The 20,043-nt window shown below is 32.5% G+C and overlaps 1 protein-coding gene across 2 annotated transcripts in view; it reads right to left on the bottom strand.

Annotated features, from left to right (window-relative positions):
• The window catches only part of LOC114330708 (E3 ubiquitin-protein ligase LRSAM1), a 182,723-nt gene that overhangs the window by 113,256 nt on the left and 49,424 nt on the right, over positions 1-20,043 (bottom strand). For both annotated transcript variants that reach the window (XM_050644062.1, XM_050644061.1), the window contains exons 2-4: positions 11,066-11,308; positions 4,915-5,212; positions 2,137-2,228 (exon numbers count right to left, since the gene is read on the bottom strand). In XM_050644062.1, the coding sequence (XP_050500019.1) occupies positions 2,137-2,228; positions 4,915-5,212; positions 11,066-11,308 (633 nt within the window). The remainder of the gene's footprint in view (positions 1-2,136; positions 2,229-4,914; positions 5,213-11,065; positions 11,309-20,043) is intronic.

Below are 20,043 nucleotides of genomic sequence, written 5' to 3' on the forward strand. Positions count from 1 at the left end.
GTGACTGGCTGAATGACATAGAGTCCATGCCACTAAAAAAAGCCTATCCGAACATCACAAACATAGATATAATCAGTTTTGATATATGACGGTTCACAACTCTCTTGCTGCAATGACTCTTGCTGATAAATATTGGCAACTAATTGTTTTGCAATCCAGAAAAATTTAAACCATTGTCATATATATCTACATGTTAAATTATTCTATGTATATTATTGTAAAAGGCAGATATAGTACTAAACTAATTTTTATCAAACAATCAAATTTAGATTGTAAAATATTATAAATGCATTGTTTAATTCTTATAAAGGCTGTTCAAACTTATTCTACTCTACATGTATTTCGTTATCTGAATATAATTATTTAGGACTAAAGATTCCAAGAACCGTATGGCATTTCTCCTAAAAGGCCCAATAATTCGCCATTTAACTGTGGCATGAATCTCTCGTGTAACAACCATCTACATGATTGTTGCCACATTTACATCAAGAGTAAACTTACATTTTTAACTAAGCTAGCACGATATTTATCGAGCTGCAATTTAAATGGCAATGACAATTTCATTAATATTGCTACAATAAATTATTGCATATATACACTGCGCGTCAGAGAAAACGGGCACTCCAAAAAATGAGTAATTTTTGATGTCTCATATCTCCTAAACCTGTTGTCCGATTTAAGTAATTTTTTCAATTTTATAGCATTATTCTTTAACAATATAGCTGTAATAATATTGTTGCTAAACAAGTAAATTTTCATTGTATACCGGGTGTACTAATCAAACTGTGTTTTTTTCTCAAAGTTCGCAACACCCTGTGGAATATTCTAGCATTTATACAATACTGAAATTAAAACTTAACTATAGTCTCAGGTTTTCTTAACATTCTATTTTTTGATTCATTCGCTTATGTTGGATAATACAAAAGTTAGGTACTTTAACAACTAACCATCTTCTTCATCAGTAAAGGGTGTTTCTAAATAAGCGCTACCAACTTTAAGGGGTAATTCTGCATTAAAAAATAACAACAGTTTGCTTTATAAACGTATATCCGCAAATACTTCGTTTCCGAGATAGAGGGTGTTGCCATTTTTCTTACAAACTGACGATTTATTTATTGCTCTAAAACAATTTGAGATATACAAATGAAATTTGGTGGGTTTTAAGACGTAGTTATTGCAAATTTTTTGACATACAATTAAGAATTTTATATTCACCTTTGGCGTGCATACGGGTAATATGATCAGTCATATTACCTGTATGCGCGCCAATGGTGAATATACAATTCTTAATTGCATGTCGAAAAATGCGCAATTACTATCCCTTAACACCTACCAAATTTCATTTGCATATCTCAACCGGTTTTAAAGCAATAAATAAATCGTCAGTTTGTAAGAAAAAATTTAACATCCCGTATCTCGGAAACGAAGCATTTGCGGACATACGATTATAAAGCAAACTGTCATTACTTTTAATGCAGAATTACCCCTTAAAGTTGGTAGCACTTATTTAGAAACACCCTTTACTGATGAAGAACATGGCTAGTTGTTAAGGTACCTACCTAACTTTTGTATTATCCAACATAAACGAATGAATCCAAAAACAGAATGTTAAGAAAACCAGAGTTAATTTTTTTGTTTTAATTTCAGTATTTTATAAATGCTAGAATATTCGGCAGGGTGTTGCGAACTTTAAGAAAGAACACAGTTTGAGTACACCCGGTATACAATGAAAATTTACTTGTTTATCAACAATATTATTACAGCGATATTGTTAAAGAATAAGGCTATACTATAACATATTAAAAAATTACCTAAATCGGACAAGTTTAGGAGATACGAGACATCAAAAATGGGCAATTTTTTGGGGTGCCCCTTTTCTCTGACGCGCAGTGTATTTGCAATTATAGTATTAAAACAAAAAAAGTTTATCATGTTGTATATATTAAATAATAAATTACGGTTGCAATGAAAGAATAAACCATCACCAAAGTAAAATAAATGAAAGCATCTAACACAACAAACACCAAGGAATTTTTTAGTGTATTAAAAACATGACATTTAAGGTTATCAGATTCCTCTTATAAGTTATATATTTTGAAGCTATCTGCAACGCTTATAAATACAAACAATAATTACTTGGACCGAATCGGTAGAATCTTCAATAGGGGAATATTTGTCCTCTTCTGCATCAACTTCATCTTCTTCGGGTGAAAACGAAACACCAACATCTAATAAATAATTGATAATTAAGATATTTAAATGAAATACGATAATATTAATTTAATGTATCGCACCCCCACTTCATTAGTGTCATAACCCTGCAATCGTAAACTTTTCGGGAGAGCAAAAACAAGATGTTATGTGAACTCTTCATTTTTTTCTCTGCAACTTATTTATCAAAGTTAACCAAATTTAGCACTTATGTTGATTATGTGTGTAGCTATCTAATGCTAATATTTATTTTTGGCTTTGAGATTGCTTTACAATGAAATTTACCTTTAAATTATGAAGGCGTTATTGCTAAGGCACCCATATTCAAAATATCAACCTGCCATAACACAGGTTATGGCATTAGAGGTTTTACTTTAGCAATTTTACTTGGCTTACAAAATGCATTATCACATTTTTAGGTGTACCACTAGTTGTGAAAAAGTGTAAAAGTGCTACATTAAGTCGTTTCTTTGTTAGGTGTAGTGGTACACTAATTCGTTCCTTTGAAAGCAAAAAAAAAGTGTAACACTGGTGTAGAGTTAAATCTACACCTACTTCTGAGAGGGTGTACTACACTCGCTACACTCGTCTTGCGCAGTATCACCCAACCGAGTTTGACAACTGTTTAGCTGTCAGTTGTATTTATTTACAACAATTTTTTAGTTTAATTTAAATCTAAAAACTTCAAAAAGCTTTTAGTAATGTTTACGAATTTATTTCTTTCATTTGCACCATACCATACTGCATATTTATACAGTATAGTGGAAATGAAAGGAATAAATTCATTTTTTCGCGAATAGGCGATTTTGGAAATAAATCCCGGAACAGCTCGATTTTTATTTTCAAATCATGATTTTTTAGTATATTATATATAAATACTAGTGACGTCATCCATCTGGGCGTGAAGACGGAATCGATGATTTCTTGAAATTAGAATAGGGGTCATATGCTTGCTCATTTGAAAGGTTATTCAATCCTTTATCCACTAATAGAAACATTAACATAATTATTTATACAGGGTGACTAAAATTTTTTTTTAAATCAAATTAATTGACACGAAAAGAAGAATGTATGTAATTTATTTAATTCAAAATACATTTTACTGCTGTCAGAAAACAGAAAAGAATGTTTATTTGACAAAAAAACATTGTTTTACGCTTAAATTAAATGTTCAAATTGCCTAGAGGCAGGTGGGTGGCAGCTTGAACATTGAATTTAAGCGAGAAACAATCTATTTTTTATCTACAAAATTGCATCAACCACTAAGGGTTATTAGCATGGTTTAATTAATTACATAAATGTTAAAATGTTACACTAGATTTTGTGAAGTAGTTTTGCATGTTTTATAAAGTTTATGGTTCTATCGTTATTTAATCCGTTTAAGCACTTTTGGATGTAGCCGGTAATCCAGCTCGATGTTGCTCTAGAGTGTACAAAGGGCAGTCCACTATGGTCCACTATAGTTACACAATCACAACTGTAGCAAATGGGAATTTGTTCGTTACTTAGAAGGTAATCGTGTGTTAACTTCGTATGGCCTATAGGTACGTAACTTAGAGATGCATACTTGGTTTCGTCACTTGCGTGGGAGATTGTATACAGCTACCTCTTGTTTAATGTTCTTCATAGATGTCTCTGAATAGAGGCAATGTTTATTTGTGAAATAAAAATTTTTCTTTTTTTTTCTGAGAGTAGTAAAATGTATTTTAAATTAAATAATCCCATACATTCTTCTTTGTGTCTCAATTAATTTAATTCATTTTTTTTTTCTTTTCGGACACCCTGTATAAACAATTAAGTTTATGTTCATATTACTGAATAGAAAATTAAATAACCTTTCAAATGAGCTAAAACACGACCCCTATTCTCATTTTAAAAAAATAATCGATTACGTCATCACGACGAGGTGGATGACGTCACTAGTACGATATATACAGGGGTCGGCAGGTCAGGCAACAAATTTGCATTACGAGAAAAATATGCAGCGTCAAAATGAACTTATTCAAAGAAATTACAAAAGGGATTCGAAAAAAGGTTACTGTAAATGTTTAGATACCCATCTTGATCAATGTATGTATTGCAATATTTCGCAATGGAGAGGCAGGTCCGGCTAAGCACGTTAAGCGGTCAGCGAAGATTTTCAAATTCGTCTTTAATTGCAGTACGGAGGTCTGAAAGGGTGTGTAGTCCTCTTGCAAGAACGCGGCTCTTGAGAAAGCCCCACAGGAAGAAAGCACAGGGTGTCAGATCACATGATCGTGCAGGCCACTCAAAGATTCCTCGTCTACCTATCCATTCTCCAAAATGAACATTAACGTACTCCCGCACACACGCCACGTAGCTCGACGCTCACGTGCCACGTAGCTCGACGCTCACGTGCTATCATAACACCGACATAACTGTCTGAAGCTGAAGCACGAACATGCTTCGTTTTAATCTTTTTCGACAGCTTTGCCAGATTTATGAGCGTTGCCGAACTTATGCCGACCCCCCGTATATGCCAAAATATCATAATTTAAAAATAAAAATCGACCTGTTTCGGCATTTGTTTCCAAAATCACCTTTTCACTAAAAAAATTTATTTATTCTTTTTATTTGCACCATACTGTATATTATATGAGTTATAACTGCCGATCTACGGGAATCATTAAATATCATGACTACTGATAGTGCGCAAAAATTAAACTTAGTAAACATACTAACCAACAGATATAAACTTCATAATAGATGTTAATCCTTGAGTAGTGATAGATGAAGGTGGATACACATATTCATCTGCATCTATATCTAGCGTTTGAATTTTTCTCCATTTGTAAATACTCTTTGGTAAATGTTTCAACTTATTACTAGTTATATTGAATTTTCTTAATGACCCTAGATTTCCCAAATCCTCAGGTAAAGCTTTCAATTGGTTGTTGGAAAGATCAAGCACTCTCAGTTTTTTCAAAGTACAAACTCCTCCACATAGTTTTTTTAAATGGTTGTTGGATACATAAAGTTCCTAAAAAATCAATATTGAAAAATCATAGAAATTATTATTTTATCATTATTGTGATATTTCTCTTCCACTTAAATAATAAAATATCATGGGGAGGCCTTTATCCAGGAGTGGATGCAAACAGGTTGAAGAAGAGAAGAGACTGCGAGATACCCATCACATCACCCAGAAAACAACACGCCTCGCAGAGGCGTGCGGTCCATGGAAGCGAGGGAAGCGCCGCTTCCCTATTTATTCGTCGATATAAGAAAATATATTATTAATTAATATTTAATAATAAATTTTTTTCCCTAATCCAAATAATCTACATATTACCTAGCCAATAGGCATTGAAAAATATTAAAAATTAATCGCGTACGAACGAACTCAATATGCACACAATTCAACTATTTGGTCCACTCCTGGCAGAAGCGCATCTCAAAATCGCCGCTTGTCATGCAGTTGTCCCTTTTAAAATTGGTCAGGGTTCAATGACCGCAGCCACTAGTCGCGCGAATTTTGGTATGCCATCGAAGCGCTCGTCGTATCGCCTTCCCGAAAGTGAGATGCTCCGACTGTTACTGCTGCTAAGGGGTGCTTAGGTATTACATACATTCGCTTAAAGAATATTTCGATTTAAATTTTTTGCAGAGATATTTCCTTTTACTGATCTTTTATTTGACATTTTACAGAAATCAAATGGTATTGCATTTTGTATAAGACAAATTGATGACTTCATTAATACGATAATTAAAAAAACGAGAGCAGTTTAAAAATATTTGGGATAAAACTGAACATATGGGGTTTGAACATGAAAGAAAAATAATGAAGATTGATAATTTCGGAGACAGAGAGACAGAGAAAACAGAGGAAACAAAGAGACCTTTTGATAATATTCTAAAACAAATGAATTCTAGCTTTCAAAATTTTAACGATTTAAAATTTGTAGAATTATATATAATCTTAATATTTCTAATTATAATTCATCAAAATTTCCCACGGAGGAATTTATGTCATTACGATTAAATAATGAAAATTTTTTGATATCCCAGCTTTGCATTCTCAGTTAAGTATCATTTATGAAACAACTGACATGAATGATAAAGAAATACCCAGAAATCTGGGATTTCTTTATAACTACTGGTTTAAACAAGTCGCTGTGTGAAGTGGTCAAGTTGTGTAAATTAGTACTACTAACTATCCCAGCCACAAGTGCATCAGTTGAACGAAGTTTTGCAGTATTAAGATGCATTAAAAGTTTCAAATTAAGAGTTTAAAAGAAATTCAACAAGCGAAGACAGACTTTGAAAGTTAGCCCTATTATCCATTAAAAAAGACTGCATTCAACAATTATCAGAAGTTGCTAGGAGAATAGACCTCGAGTATAAATAAGTGTCATTTTAGTGAAAGTTGTGTGTTGTGGAAAATGCCTCGGAGTATTTTTTTTTAAATATGATTCTTCTTTAGAAAACCAAGCCCGGCGCGAGGACTCAAGGCCCGAGCTAGCAATATAGATCAATGATAGGTCACTAGTCACTAGAAATAGCGGGAATAGAGTGCCTCACGCGTCACGAATTTAGTGTGTGAGTCCTTGTACGCAGGACGTCTCACATAATTAAGTACTTTGCTGATAGAGAGCCCCTGCGCATCAGAGTGTTATCAGGTGGAAAGTTGCTCGACCCTCGACCCTTAAGAAAATATTTTTATATCCTTATTGAATCGCTTCCCCTTTCGAAAAAGTCACCGCACGCCACTGCACGCCTGCATACATTAAAATAAAAACTATCCATTTATTCATGTCATCTAAGAATATGCAAAGTCGTTAACAACTTGGAATGCAAATATACACTTTCTGAGCATTCAGGAAAATTATTTTAAATATTGGAAGGTAAAGTAGGTGGCAAAAGATCAGTAAGAAGACGGTAGAACTCATCTAGAAAGGCTTATCTGGGAAGATAGGTAGGTCATGTGCTGACCTATAAGGTTTGAGTTTTTGTCAAATGTAATGTTTATAATCTAATTTCATTTGAATCTTCATTATTCCTAGTACAACAAATCAAATTATTGATATATCACATGTAGGTACTATTTCTGCAACTATAATGTGGCACTTCCGATTACACCTTTTTAATCGGAAGTGATTTAAAAACCGAAAGTATATATTTATTCTCGTCTTGCTAAGGCGTGTCGAGTAATATATCGCTTGTACTGTTTCGGCGACTTTAAAAGCGGACTCTGGAACCGGACTAGAGAAGGGCGACTCTGGAACCGGAAGGCCTAGGTTAAATTTCTCACCTTTATCACAATTCTTGAGTTATAAGCTCTCACTCGACGCCTCATATGTCATTCTACCAGTTCTGATACGTATGAGTGATATTTGCGGACAGAAAGACGGATGGAAAGACAGGCATGAAACCGAAAGTATATATTTGTTGTCATCTTGCTAAGTCGCGTCAAATAATATATCGCTGGTACTATTTCCGCGACTTTAAAGCACTACTTCCTGTTGTAACTCTAAATCCGGAAGTCCGAGGTTAAACTTCCCACCTCTAACACCATCTTTGGGTTATAAGCTCTCATTCGACACATCATTTGTCATTATATCTGTTTCCGGTATTATCAGTATTTCCGGTTGCAACTCTTAAACCGGCAAAAGCAACTTGGATATCACCAAATGGACACACCACAAATCAAATTGACCATGTTATAATTGACAGAAGGCACTTTACAAACCTAATGGACGTCAGAAGTTACAGAGGCGCAAATACTGACTCAGACTATTTTATGGTAGGGGCCAAGTTACGACAAAGAATTTCCAATGCCAAGAAAGAAAGGGGCACTAGACAAGTAAAATATAATTTACATATGCTAAAAAATGAAAACATAGAGAAACAGTTCCAGTCACATATAAAAGAAACCCTAGAACACAACTGGCCAGTCGACCAGTCAAGCACGGAAATGTGGAACAACCTTAGATTAATGAAAACACCTTAAATCTATGGGAACGTGGGCTTCTTAAATCTATGGGAACAACTGCAAGGAGGCTCTGAAATTAGCAGCCGAAAGCACATTAGGAACATCCCGAACCCAAGAAAGAAACGACTGGTCCGACCAAGACTGCAAAAAATAACAGATGAGAAGAACGAGGCATTTAGGACCATGCAACAACGGAAAACTAGGACAACAATAGATAGATACAAAAACTTAAGGAGAGAGGACAAACGCATACACCGAAAAAAGAAACGAGACTCGGAAAATGACATTTTAGAACGGCTCGAAAGCCATATGAGTCACGGAGAAACAAGAAAGTTCTATCATCAAATAAATATTATTAGAAAAGAATTCAAACCGAGAATCAACTATTGTAATGATAAGGAAGGTAACTTACTTACCAACAAAGAGGATATCCTGTTACGATGGGTAGAGCACTTTCGAGAGTTACTGGAAGGGGAACCTACTAACAATATAGAGCTGGAATGCCGAAATGAGGAACTCGTGGAACCCCCTCGGTAGAAGTGAAAATATCTATAGAAAAACTAAGAAACCACAAATCCCCAGGCAGCGATGGCATCCCAGCAGAGTTATTTAAGCACGGTGGAGAGCAGCTCACCAAGGTGATGCGAGAAATTGTTTGTAAAATTTGGTCTGAGGAGCAAATGCCTGAAGAATGGAGCTTAGGCTTAATATGCCCGTTACACAAAAAGGGAAACCAACTGGAATGCAATAATTACCGCGGAATAACTGTCCTAAATACAGCATACAAGATATTGTCAAACATTTTGCACGAGAGATTGAAGCCTTATACCGAAACGTTTCTAGGAGAATATCAGGCAGGATTTAGGCGTTTAACATAGATATGTACCATATTTTTGTCGATTTTAAAGCTGCATATGACAGTGTATTAAGACCAAGTCTCTTCAACGCTATGAATGAGTTAGGAATTCCAAAAAAACTCATATGCTTGATAAAAGTGACAATGGCGAAGATGATATTAGCAGTAAAAATTCAAATCGACTCGTCGACCCCATTTGAAATACATAGGGGGTTAAGGCAGGGAGATGCGCTGGCGTGTCAACTTTTTAATGTAGCATTAGAAAAGGTAAAAATAGTAAAAACAACCATAATACTAACGAAATCTTGATAGTAGAGGGCCAGCAGATCGAAAGAGTAAAAAAGTACACTTACCTAGGAACACTTATAACAGAAAATAATGACTACATTGCAGAAATAAAAGTCAGAATCGAAAAAGCACGTTCTAATTTTATAAAAATGAAAAAGGTCCTATGTAGCAAAGATTTAACATTAGCTCTTAAAGCACGTCTAACAAAATGTTACGTCTACAGTGTTCTATACTATGAAGTGGAATCATGGACGTTAAATGTAGAGACAATGAGACGACTTAACGCCTTTGAAATGTGGACCTATAGAAGAATTATGAGGGTTTCCTGGGTAGATAGAGTTACAAACAATGAAGTACTGAGAAGAATAGGTAAAGAGAAGGAAGTTGAACTTACAATTAAAGAAAAGAAGCTACAGTATCTCGGACATGTGATGCGGGGCGAGAGAAGTATGGCATCCTACGACTCATAATGCAGGGAAAGATAGATGGCAGAAGAAGCATCGGAAGAAGACGAATTTCATGGTTGAAGAACCTGAGAGAATGGTTTGGATGCAGCTCAAAACAACTATTTAGAGCTAGTGCCTCAAAAATTAAAATAGCTATGATCATTGCCAACCTCCGTAGCGGAGATGGCACCTGAAGAAGAAGATTAGAAAAGGTCGTACGAGACGCTAATATAGATAGCAGGGGAACAATATTCAATAGATCTGTCCAAATTCTAGCATATGCAGACGACGCGACGTGGACATTATAACAAGAATCAGAGCGAGAACTGCGGAAATCCTAACCGAGCTAGTAGCAGCAGCAGAACGAATGGGGTTACATATAAATCGAAATAAAACCGAATTTATGGCGACTAACACAAACACAAGAGCTGGAAATGTTGACGCAGATCTAATCATCAATGACCAAAACTTCGAAGCGGTCAAAGAGTTCATATATCTAGGGACATCGGTTAACCCCAATAATAACACATCAGGGGAAATAAAAAACGAATAATAATTGCAAACAGGTGTTATCATAGTCTATCAAAGTACTTAGCTAACAAACGTCTGTCTCAAAAACTCATATAAGGCTGTATAGAACATTGATAGTCCCCGTTCTCACATATGGATCAGAGGCATGGACGCTAACTAAAACAGATGAATCCGCTCTATCGATTTTTGAAAGAAAGGTGCTACGTAAGATATTCGGAGCGGTCTGTGAGAACGGAATATGGAGGCGTAGATATAACTTTGAACTACAGAATATCTACAAGCATACGTTTAGTGGAAAATATATTATCACTATAATTAAGCGAAACCGCCTGCAGTGGGCAGAACATGTAGCCCGGGCCCCTGAATCTAACATGATAAAAAAGATTCTAACAGCGCAACCCGTGGGAATGAGACGGGGTAGACCAAAGCTGAGGTAGATGGACGAGGTAACACAAGATGCCGAGAAGATCGGAGTCGGCAACTGGAAAATGCAAGCAAGGGACAGAACAGAATGGCGCAGAAAGCTTGAGAAGGTCGAGGGCCTCTAAGGGCTGTAGCATCAAGATGATGATGACTCTTAAACCGGAGGTCCTGGGTTAAATTTCTCATCTTCATTACCATCCTTGGGTTATAAGCTTTCATTCAACATGTCATTTTTCATTCTATCTGGTGTAATGACGGAGGAATTGTGTTTACAAAGGTGTCTGGGAGAGACATACATGGCTAATTCAAGGTTTTCACATTTTTTCAAAATGAGTGAGAACAAAATCCTATACATACCTCTAAGTTTGTCAGTAAGCCAATATCATCAGGTAGATGGCTAAATAAATTATTATTTAAATTCAATATCTTCAATACATAGAGATCTTTTAAACTTCCTCCCCCACTTAGAGAAGACAAGCTATTGTTTTCTAATCTTAACGATTCTTTTAAAAATACTCTGCAGAGTGAATAAATACCACTCGGGACGTTGTGTATGTCACACTCTGAAAGATCAAACACTGGTTCTGGATTTTCTCTAGCCTACAACAAAAATAATACATATTATATGTGTATAATGGATTTTGGGAAGAGCTATGACCTTGAAAATTTCACATAAACTTGTGTACTAAATCGGCATAATTCATAGCTCGTGTCAAAATCCAATACCTTAATAATATAACTAAATAAACTTGCGTGCATAGAAATCCGCCCACTTAAAAATTTGGTCATTTTTGATGTCTCGTATTTCCTGAACCTGTTGGCCAATTTAAGTGATTTTTTTAATATGTTATAGTCTGATTTTTTAGCAATACAGCTGTAATAATATTGTTGCCAAACAGGTAAATTTTCGTTGTATACAGGGTGTACGAATCAAACTGTGTTTTTTCTCAAAGTTCGCATCACCCTGTGGAATATTCTAGCATTTATAAAATACTGAAATTAAAACCCAACTATAGCCTCACGTTTTCTTAACATTCTATTTTTTATTCATTCGCTTATGTTGGATAATAAAACAGTTAGGTACTTTAACAACTAGACATGTTCTTCATCAATACAGGGTGTTTCTAAATAAGTGCGACAATCTTTAAGGGGTAATTCTGCATGAAAAAAGAACGACAGTTTGCTTTGTAAACGTTTGTCCGCAAATGTTTCGTTTCCGAGATACGGGATGTTGAATTTTTTCTTACAAACTGATGATTTATTTATTGCTCTAAAACCAGTTGAGATATGCAAATGAAATTTGGTAGGTTTTAAGAGATAGTTATTGCGGATTTTTTGACATACTATGTAGAATTTAATATTCACCACTGGCGTGCATACGGGTAATATGACCGATCATATTACCCGTATGTACGTTAATGGTTAATATAAAATTCTTGATTGTATGTCAAAAACTCCGCAATAACGATCTCTTAAAACTTATCAAATTTCATTTGCATATCTCAACTGGTTTTAGAGCAATAAATAAATCGTCAGTTTGTAAGAAAAATTCAACATCCCGTATCTTGGAAACAAAACATTTTTGGACATACGTTTATAAAGTAAACTGTCATTATTTTTCCATGCAGAATTACCCCTTAAACTTTGTCTCACTTATTTAGAAACACCCTGTATTGATGAAGAACGTATCTAATTGTTAAAGTACATAATATCTTTTTTATTATCCAACGTAAGCGAATGAATCAAAAAACTGAATGTTAAGAAAATCTAAGGCTATAGTTGGGTTTTAATTTCTGTATTTTATAATTATTGCTAGAATATTCCACAGAGTGTAGTGAACTTTGAGAAAAAAACACAGTTTGATTGGTACACCTGGTATACAAGGATAATTTACCTATCTGGCAACAATATTATTACAGTGATATTGTTAAATAATAAGGCTATAAAATATTTAAAAAAATGACTTAAATCGGACAACAGGTTTAGGAAATTCGAGACATCAAAAATGACCCATTTTGTGGGGTCGCCGTTTTTTGTGCCGGTCAGTGTATATTTATAAGAAGGGTTAAAGGGGGTTATAAATCATATTGCAAGAGAAATGGGAAACACACTTGAATAGTGATGAGCAAAACAAGAACAAGACCAAGACCAGGCTAGTCTTGGTCTTGTTCTTGCAAGCTTGGTCTTGGTCTTGGTCTTGCAGCTAAAAGGCAGTCTTGGTCTTGGTCTTGCACTAGCCGGTCTTGTTCTTGGTCTTGGTCTTGCTGCAAGAGTCTTGCTGGTCTTGCTTTTTTGGTAGTAATAATTTGAACCAAACAATTTCGAATAAAATGTACATTGAAATAAATAAAGATGTGAAGAATGAAACTATATTTTTTGCTTTAAAATTTTAACAGAATGTAGAATGTAGTTTCAAACGGATACCAATTTTAACATTATACATTCACCTAATGACCTAATTATTTCTCTCTATATAAAGAGATTAGAGTATATTTTTTTAATGGTAATGTTTATCAGTAGGAAAAACCTGCATTTACATCCCTTGTTACAATTGCCGGCTTTCGGTTGTGTCACGTTGTGTTTTGTATGTTGTCGATACCTGCCGCCTGCCTTCAGACCACGTCTTGAGTCTGGATTACTGTTTATTGTCCCTGTATTTTAATAAAATGTTAAAGAAAAAGAGCTTCTTAAAGGTGCCACAAATGGTCAGGGACCTTCAATTCACGGATTTTACGAAAAGGGATAAACAGTTTATAGTTGCTAACAGATAATGATCTGCTCCTTTCACTCGAACACTGTAGTATTTATCCTACGAGGGTCAAATTTAAGAACATAAATTAATTTTTTTAAGAGAAAACAAAAATCAAATATTTTTTACGCTATTTAATCATTATTTAATATAATTAACTTTTTTTCTAAACTAACTAAAACATACTTTTTAGTAAATACTTACATATTTACCATACCTATTTATAGACCTAATACTATTACTCTGGACTAATTAGCAAAATTCATGGAAAAGTTATTTACCAACAATTTTATTGCTGGAATCGAATTATAAGATCCTATATATTAATAATATAGGTATGCAAAGTCCGCAGATAGTGTGCTACTTTTTTTATAAACAAAATGGCGCCGACAAATCGTATTGTTTTCAATTATTGCTCTATAACTCCGAAGATTTTAACTTTACAACAAAAATACCTTAATAAAAATTCACCGCAACTAAATTCTGCATAAAGATATGTTTTTCACGATTTGCTCAGACGAAAATTTTCCTCGGAAAATGCGGGTTTTCCTAACAAAAACTCTAATTTTCAAATAAAGTTTTAGGTAAATAATTATTAATCAATAATTAAATAACTTAGTGACATCAAAGCTTTCTTGGTATAGATTGTAATTCCAGAAGCCGGTGAAAATTAAACGAATATTTTAGCAACAATTCAATTGTAAATTAACAAATTACGATCGCAATATTAACCAAAATAATCATGATACATTGATCAAACTTATAAAGATTATAAAGATGAGATGCTTATTTAATATTTTATCGACAAAATATAAATTTTTCTTTTTTTTTGCATAATCTTTAAATTTTGAAAAAAAAATAGTTATAATACGCTGGTCTAATTAGTAAAGTACAAAGAAATGTTATTTACCAGCAATTTTATTGCTGGAATCGAATTATAAGATCCTATATATTATTAATATAGGTATGCGTAGTCCGCATATAGTGTGCTACTTTTTTTATAAACAAAATGGCGCCGACAAATCGTATTTTTTTCAATTATTGCTCTATAACTCCGAAGATTTTAACTTTACACAAAAAACACTCAAATAAAAATTCACCCCAATTTAATTCTGCATAGAGGCATGTTTTTCCCGATTTGCTCAGACGAAAATTTTCCTCGGAAAATGTGGGTTTTCCCAACAAAATCTCGAATTTTCAAATAAATTTTTTGGGCCAGTAATTATTTATCAATAATTATATAGCTTGGTGAAATAAAAGCTTTCTTGTTGTAGATTATAAATTCAGAAGCCGGTGAAAATGAAACGAATATTTTAGCAACAATTCAATTGTTAATTAACAATTTACAGTCGCAATAACAACCAAAATAATCATGAAACATTGATAAAACTTAGAAAGAATATAAAGGTGTGATGCCTATTTATTATTTTGTCGACAAAATATAAATTTTTCATTTTTTTGCATAATCTTTAAATGTTTAAAAAAATTGTTATAAACAAATTAACATTTCTCAAAAATTGTTTATTATATACTAATTTTAAAAAATACTTAAAATGCGTATTTCATAGGTCTTGAAAATGAATGCTTTAAAAAAATTTTCCAACCATTTGCAAAAAAGTTATGAAACAGCAAAGTAAATATACGAATTCTCCATTGTTTATAATTTGTTTTAATTGTTTCAAAGCTTAAAAGTGAGTCTATGGTACAATCTAATTACTCACAAAGAATGTCAAAAATTAGTGCAATGGTTATATTTTAATCGAAGATTAAAAATACTTTTTTTTTGTAATTTTTAGCGCGAAAGTAGGCTTGATACAGAGCCGGAGATAAAATGTTCACTCGAAGCGACTGACACGCTTAAACTCACGCGAGTTGTGTATGTGGGCGGGTAGATACGGTACTGTATTATTCTACTTTCGCGCCTGTAAATTACAAAAAAATATAATTATAATCTTTAATTAAAATATAACCATTAAATTTATAATCGATATTTTTTTGTAAATAATTAGCTTGTACTTTATACTCACTTCTACGCTTTGAAAGAATTTAAAAAAATTATAAATACCGTAGTAATCGTATGTTTATTCTGCTGTTTCATAACTTTTTTGCAAATGGTTGCAAAAAAGTTTTAAGGCATTCATTTTCAAGATATTTGAAATGCGCATTTTACCTATTTTTTAAAATTATAATATAATAAAAACTTTCTGAGAAACGTTAATTTGTTTATAACTATTTTTTTTAAACATTTAAAGATTATGCAAAAAAATAAAAAAAATTATATTTTGTCGACAAAATGTTAAATAGGCATCTCATCTTTATAAGATTTCAAAGTTTGATCAGTGTATCATAATTATTTTGGTTATTATTGCGACTGTAAATTATTAATTAACAATTGAATTGTTGCTAAAATATTCGTTTAATTTTTACCAGCTTCTGGAACTATAATCTAAACCAAGAAGGCTTTTAAGTCACCCAATTATTTAATTATTAGTAAATAATTACTTATCTAAAACTTTATTTGAAAGTTAGGGATTTTGTTGGGAAAACCCGCATTTTCCCAGGGAAATTTTCGTCGGAGCAGATCAGGAAAAACACGTCTCTATGCAGAATTTAATCTCGGTGAATTTTTATTTGAGTGTTTTTGTTGTAAAGTTAAAATCTTCGGAGTTATAGAGCAATAATTGAAAAAAACACGATTTTCGGGCGCCATTTTGTTTATAAAAAAAGTAGCACACTATCTGAGGACTTTGCATACCTATATTATTAATAAATAGGATCTTATAATTCGATTCCAGCAATAAAATTGCTGGTAAATAACTTTTCCCAAAAATGGCCTATTCTCCGATAATCAGCCCAGACTATATAACATAATAACTAATAGTCCATTCTTTCACGGTTTTTGCTCTAAATTTCACCCCCTCTTGTGGGTGAAAAAATGTATGTCCAAAATAAGTCCGGAAATAGGTAAACTGACTAATTTTAAGTAACTTTTGTTCAATAGAGCTTTTTCGTAAAGTCAACACTTTTCGAGTTATTTGCGAGTGAATATGTTCATTTTTCAACAAAATAACCACATTTTTAGACGGTTTTTCGCAAATAACTCAAAAAGTAAGTATTTTGTCGAAAAAAACGTTCTTAGCAAAAATATAGCATATAAAAAAGTAAAAAAAATGGTGTACTCGTTAGGTCTCTGGATCTCGTAGAACCAGAGTTATAGCCAATGAAAAATAGATTCATATTCACCAAATTTCAAATAGAATATTTCGACGTGAAATATCCAAAAAATTAAGCACTTTTTGGGAAAAAACCCATTATAACTTTTTAAAGTATTTAAAAAAGCTTTATTTCTGTTTTTACAAAAAGTTTCTAGCATTAAATTTAAGCAAGTTACGCTCAAAATAAAGTTGGTCCATTTTGTTTTTGCAAAAAAAATCGGGAAGACCACCCCCTAATTAGCAACTTAAATGAAATTAATCGTTACCGCTCCACAAATTATTTTACTTATGTCGTCTTTATATGAGCTGTAAGTTTGATCGATTCAAAGTGCTTATTTTTGAAAAAATTTGGTTTCAAAATAAAATTTTTAAAAATTTAAATTTTGAAAAATATATTTTTTTCAAAATAACTTAAAAATTTTTAGATACCAAAAATCTCGAAAAACAAAAAAAGTCAGATTTGCTTTTCTGAATATCATGTATTTTTTTTTGTTTTTCTGTTAGACAAAAATTGATTAAGATTTGGTGTTTCAAAATTTGCATACATTTGTGATCAGTGACTCGTTCAACCCCTTTTAACTACAGCCCTTTCAATAATAAGGACTTTGAACCGATGAAACTTACAGATCATATAAACAATATATACACGAGTCAAGAAACTTGTGAAGTCGTAACGATTAAGTTCATTTAAGATACTAATTAGGGGGTCATTTTCTCGATTTTTTTACCAAAACCAAAAGGGACTAACTTTATTTTGAGCGTAACTTGTTTAATTTTGATGCTAGAAATTTTTTATAAAACAAAAATGAAGCTTTTTTAAACACCTTAAAAAAGTTGTAATGAGTTTTCCCCGAAATGTGCTTCATTTTTGGTTATTTCACGTTAAAGTATTCCATTTGGAATTTGACGAATATGAACCTATTTTTCATTAGCTATAACTCTGCTTCTACTAGGTGTAGAGACGTGACATATACACCATTTTTTAAAATTTTTACTGGCTATATTTTTGCTAAGAATGTTTTTTCGACAAAATACTTACTATTTGAGTTATTTGCGAAAAACCGTCTAAAAGCGTGGTTATTTTGTTGAAAAAATGAACATATTCACTGACAAATAACTCGAAAAGTATTGACTTAGTGAAAAAACTCTATAGAACAAAAGTTACCTAAAATTAGCCAGTTTATCCATTTCCTGACTTTATTTGGACGAATATTTAAACCATTTAAACAATTTAAATTTATTATAAACCACCCCCAGGGCAAAAGCACATATCGGCACAATATCACTTTTTTTCTTTGACTTGTTAGCTATGTGTATGCCAAATTTTATGTCAATCCAAGCGGTTCTTTAAAATTTAGAGATTTTGCAATATTTTACCGTTAAGAGGATCGGTACGTATTTTCGGCTGCAATGCTATTCAAATGGGGATTCATTTTTTTCAAATCCTGAGAAAACTAATAAGTATTTTTAAAAAATTTAAACACAGAATGAAAGATTACGTTATTAGCGAGGGCCGAAAGTCCCTGAGAACTTCTATAATGTTTATTTTAATAAGTTACAGGGGTGAAAAAACTAAGAGAAAATTTAGTGTGATTTTTAATTTCAAATATCTCATTCAAAATAAACTTTTTATTTATTCTAAGGGACTTTCGGCCCTCGATAATAATTTAGTCTTTCATTCTGCGTTTAAATTTTTCAAAAATATTTATTGGATTTTTCAGGATTTGAAAAAAATTAACACAATGCCGTGGTAATATTTTCCAAATCTGTCTTTGTCTTACAACGCACTCAACCGAATATAATATTGTCAGCATATATTGTCAGTCAGACACTGACAATCAGTGACAATTTTAAATATTTGACATTGCATCGGGAATATTTTGAGAAATTGATTAAATATTATTGATATATAGTGTATTTGATAAATAATTGATTTAAGACGTGAACTTAATAAAAAGTTATTTATTGTGTATTATTTGTGGAAGATCCAAGCAGAGAATACATCAGATTGATATATCCTGTGATCCAAGTATTTTGTTGTTAGATGTTCAAAATTGTAAGCGTTCCAAAATAACAACATATTATTAAAAAATCACTTTAACACTTTTCCTCTTTTCTCGATTGATTATTCGTTTTTGTTGTACAAATAAATTATTACAATCACTGAAAACATAGTTAGTGAAAAAATTATCACATTTATTAACTGAATTAATAATTTGCAATTATAAAAATAACAGTTATCCAAGAACATTCAAAAGCCATCTCTTAAAATGAATTATGACATTTTCAAGTAGAATGACATTCTAGTAATGTTTACATATCCACACCAGTGTGAATTTTACTACACGTAATTTGCCGTGTAAAGACAGAAAAAGTAGGGATACACGTAAAATATTTGCGAATTATGTACCCATAGCCTTAAAGAACGGACTATAAACCTAATGGGGAGTTCTAACGCTTAATTCTGTAATTTGTTATCTTGCAGTTATTTAATTTTATTTAAACTACATTGCTCTCGTAACACGAGTTATTCGCACTTTTTATTTTCACATATTTTTGGATTGAATACTCATTATGACATTTAAAAAGTTGAAAATATTCGGATGTGGGTAGTAAAAACTAGAATTTAAAACACACTGAAATGATGCGCATGCATTTCAAGTGCGGCACATACTATTTGTAGTACTGGCCCTTTCTGGGGAAAACCTAGATTCTTCCAAATAGTTTTCAACTATGAAATCAGTAAAATTCTTTACGCGTTTTTCATCCGGGATTTTCACAAATAATTCAACTTCCAACTTTCGTTGATTGTAAAAAATTAATCCAAAAAATAATTTTAAAAATTTCCCAGTATCGGAATTTTTGTCATTATATTCAGAAACTGAACCTAAGCTTTGGATTTTGCGATACCAAGCTTGACACATTACAATCGACAACCAGTTATTTTTTACTCAGGCCACAATGCTTTCACTTATTGTGAATCCCTTTTCAAAATCTATTATGATATTTTTTGTATTAATTTTAAATTTAACGACCTACATTTTTCCTCGATTATGCGAAAAGAATTGAAATAAGTGTCAGTATTTTTATTAGACAAAAAAGCGAAAACTACTAGTACATAAAAACCGTTTTTAATTGCATTTTTTTAAATGAATTACCCTATCTATAATTACATTTTTTTGTCTTACAAGTAATTTCAATTGTCCTTGAACTGTCGCCGTTTGAAAACTTGCCTTCTGGACACTTTGAAGGTTGAGAAAATGCAAACCGTTTGACTTATTCAAAACGACTTAAAAATATAACCAAAATATTATGTATTTAAAAAATTCGATATTGTTTAAGGTTTCTTACAATGTCAGTATATATTATTG

Source organism: Diabrotica virgifera, chromosome 2 (genome assembly GCF_917563875.1).
Source record: "Diabrotica virgifera virgifera chromosome 2, PGI_DIABVI_V3a".
In the NCBI taxonomy this organism is placed as follows: domain Eukaryota; kingdom Metazoa; phylum Arthropoda; class Insecta; order Coleoptera; family Chrysomelidae; genus Diabrotica; species Diabrotica virgifera.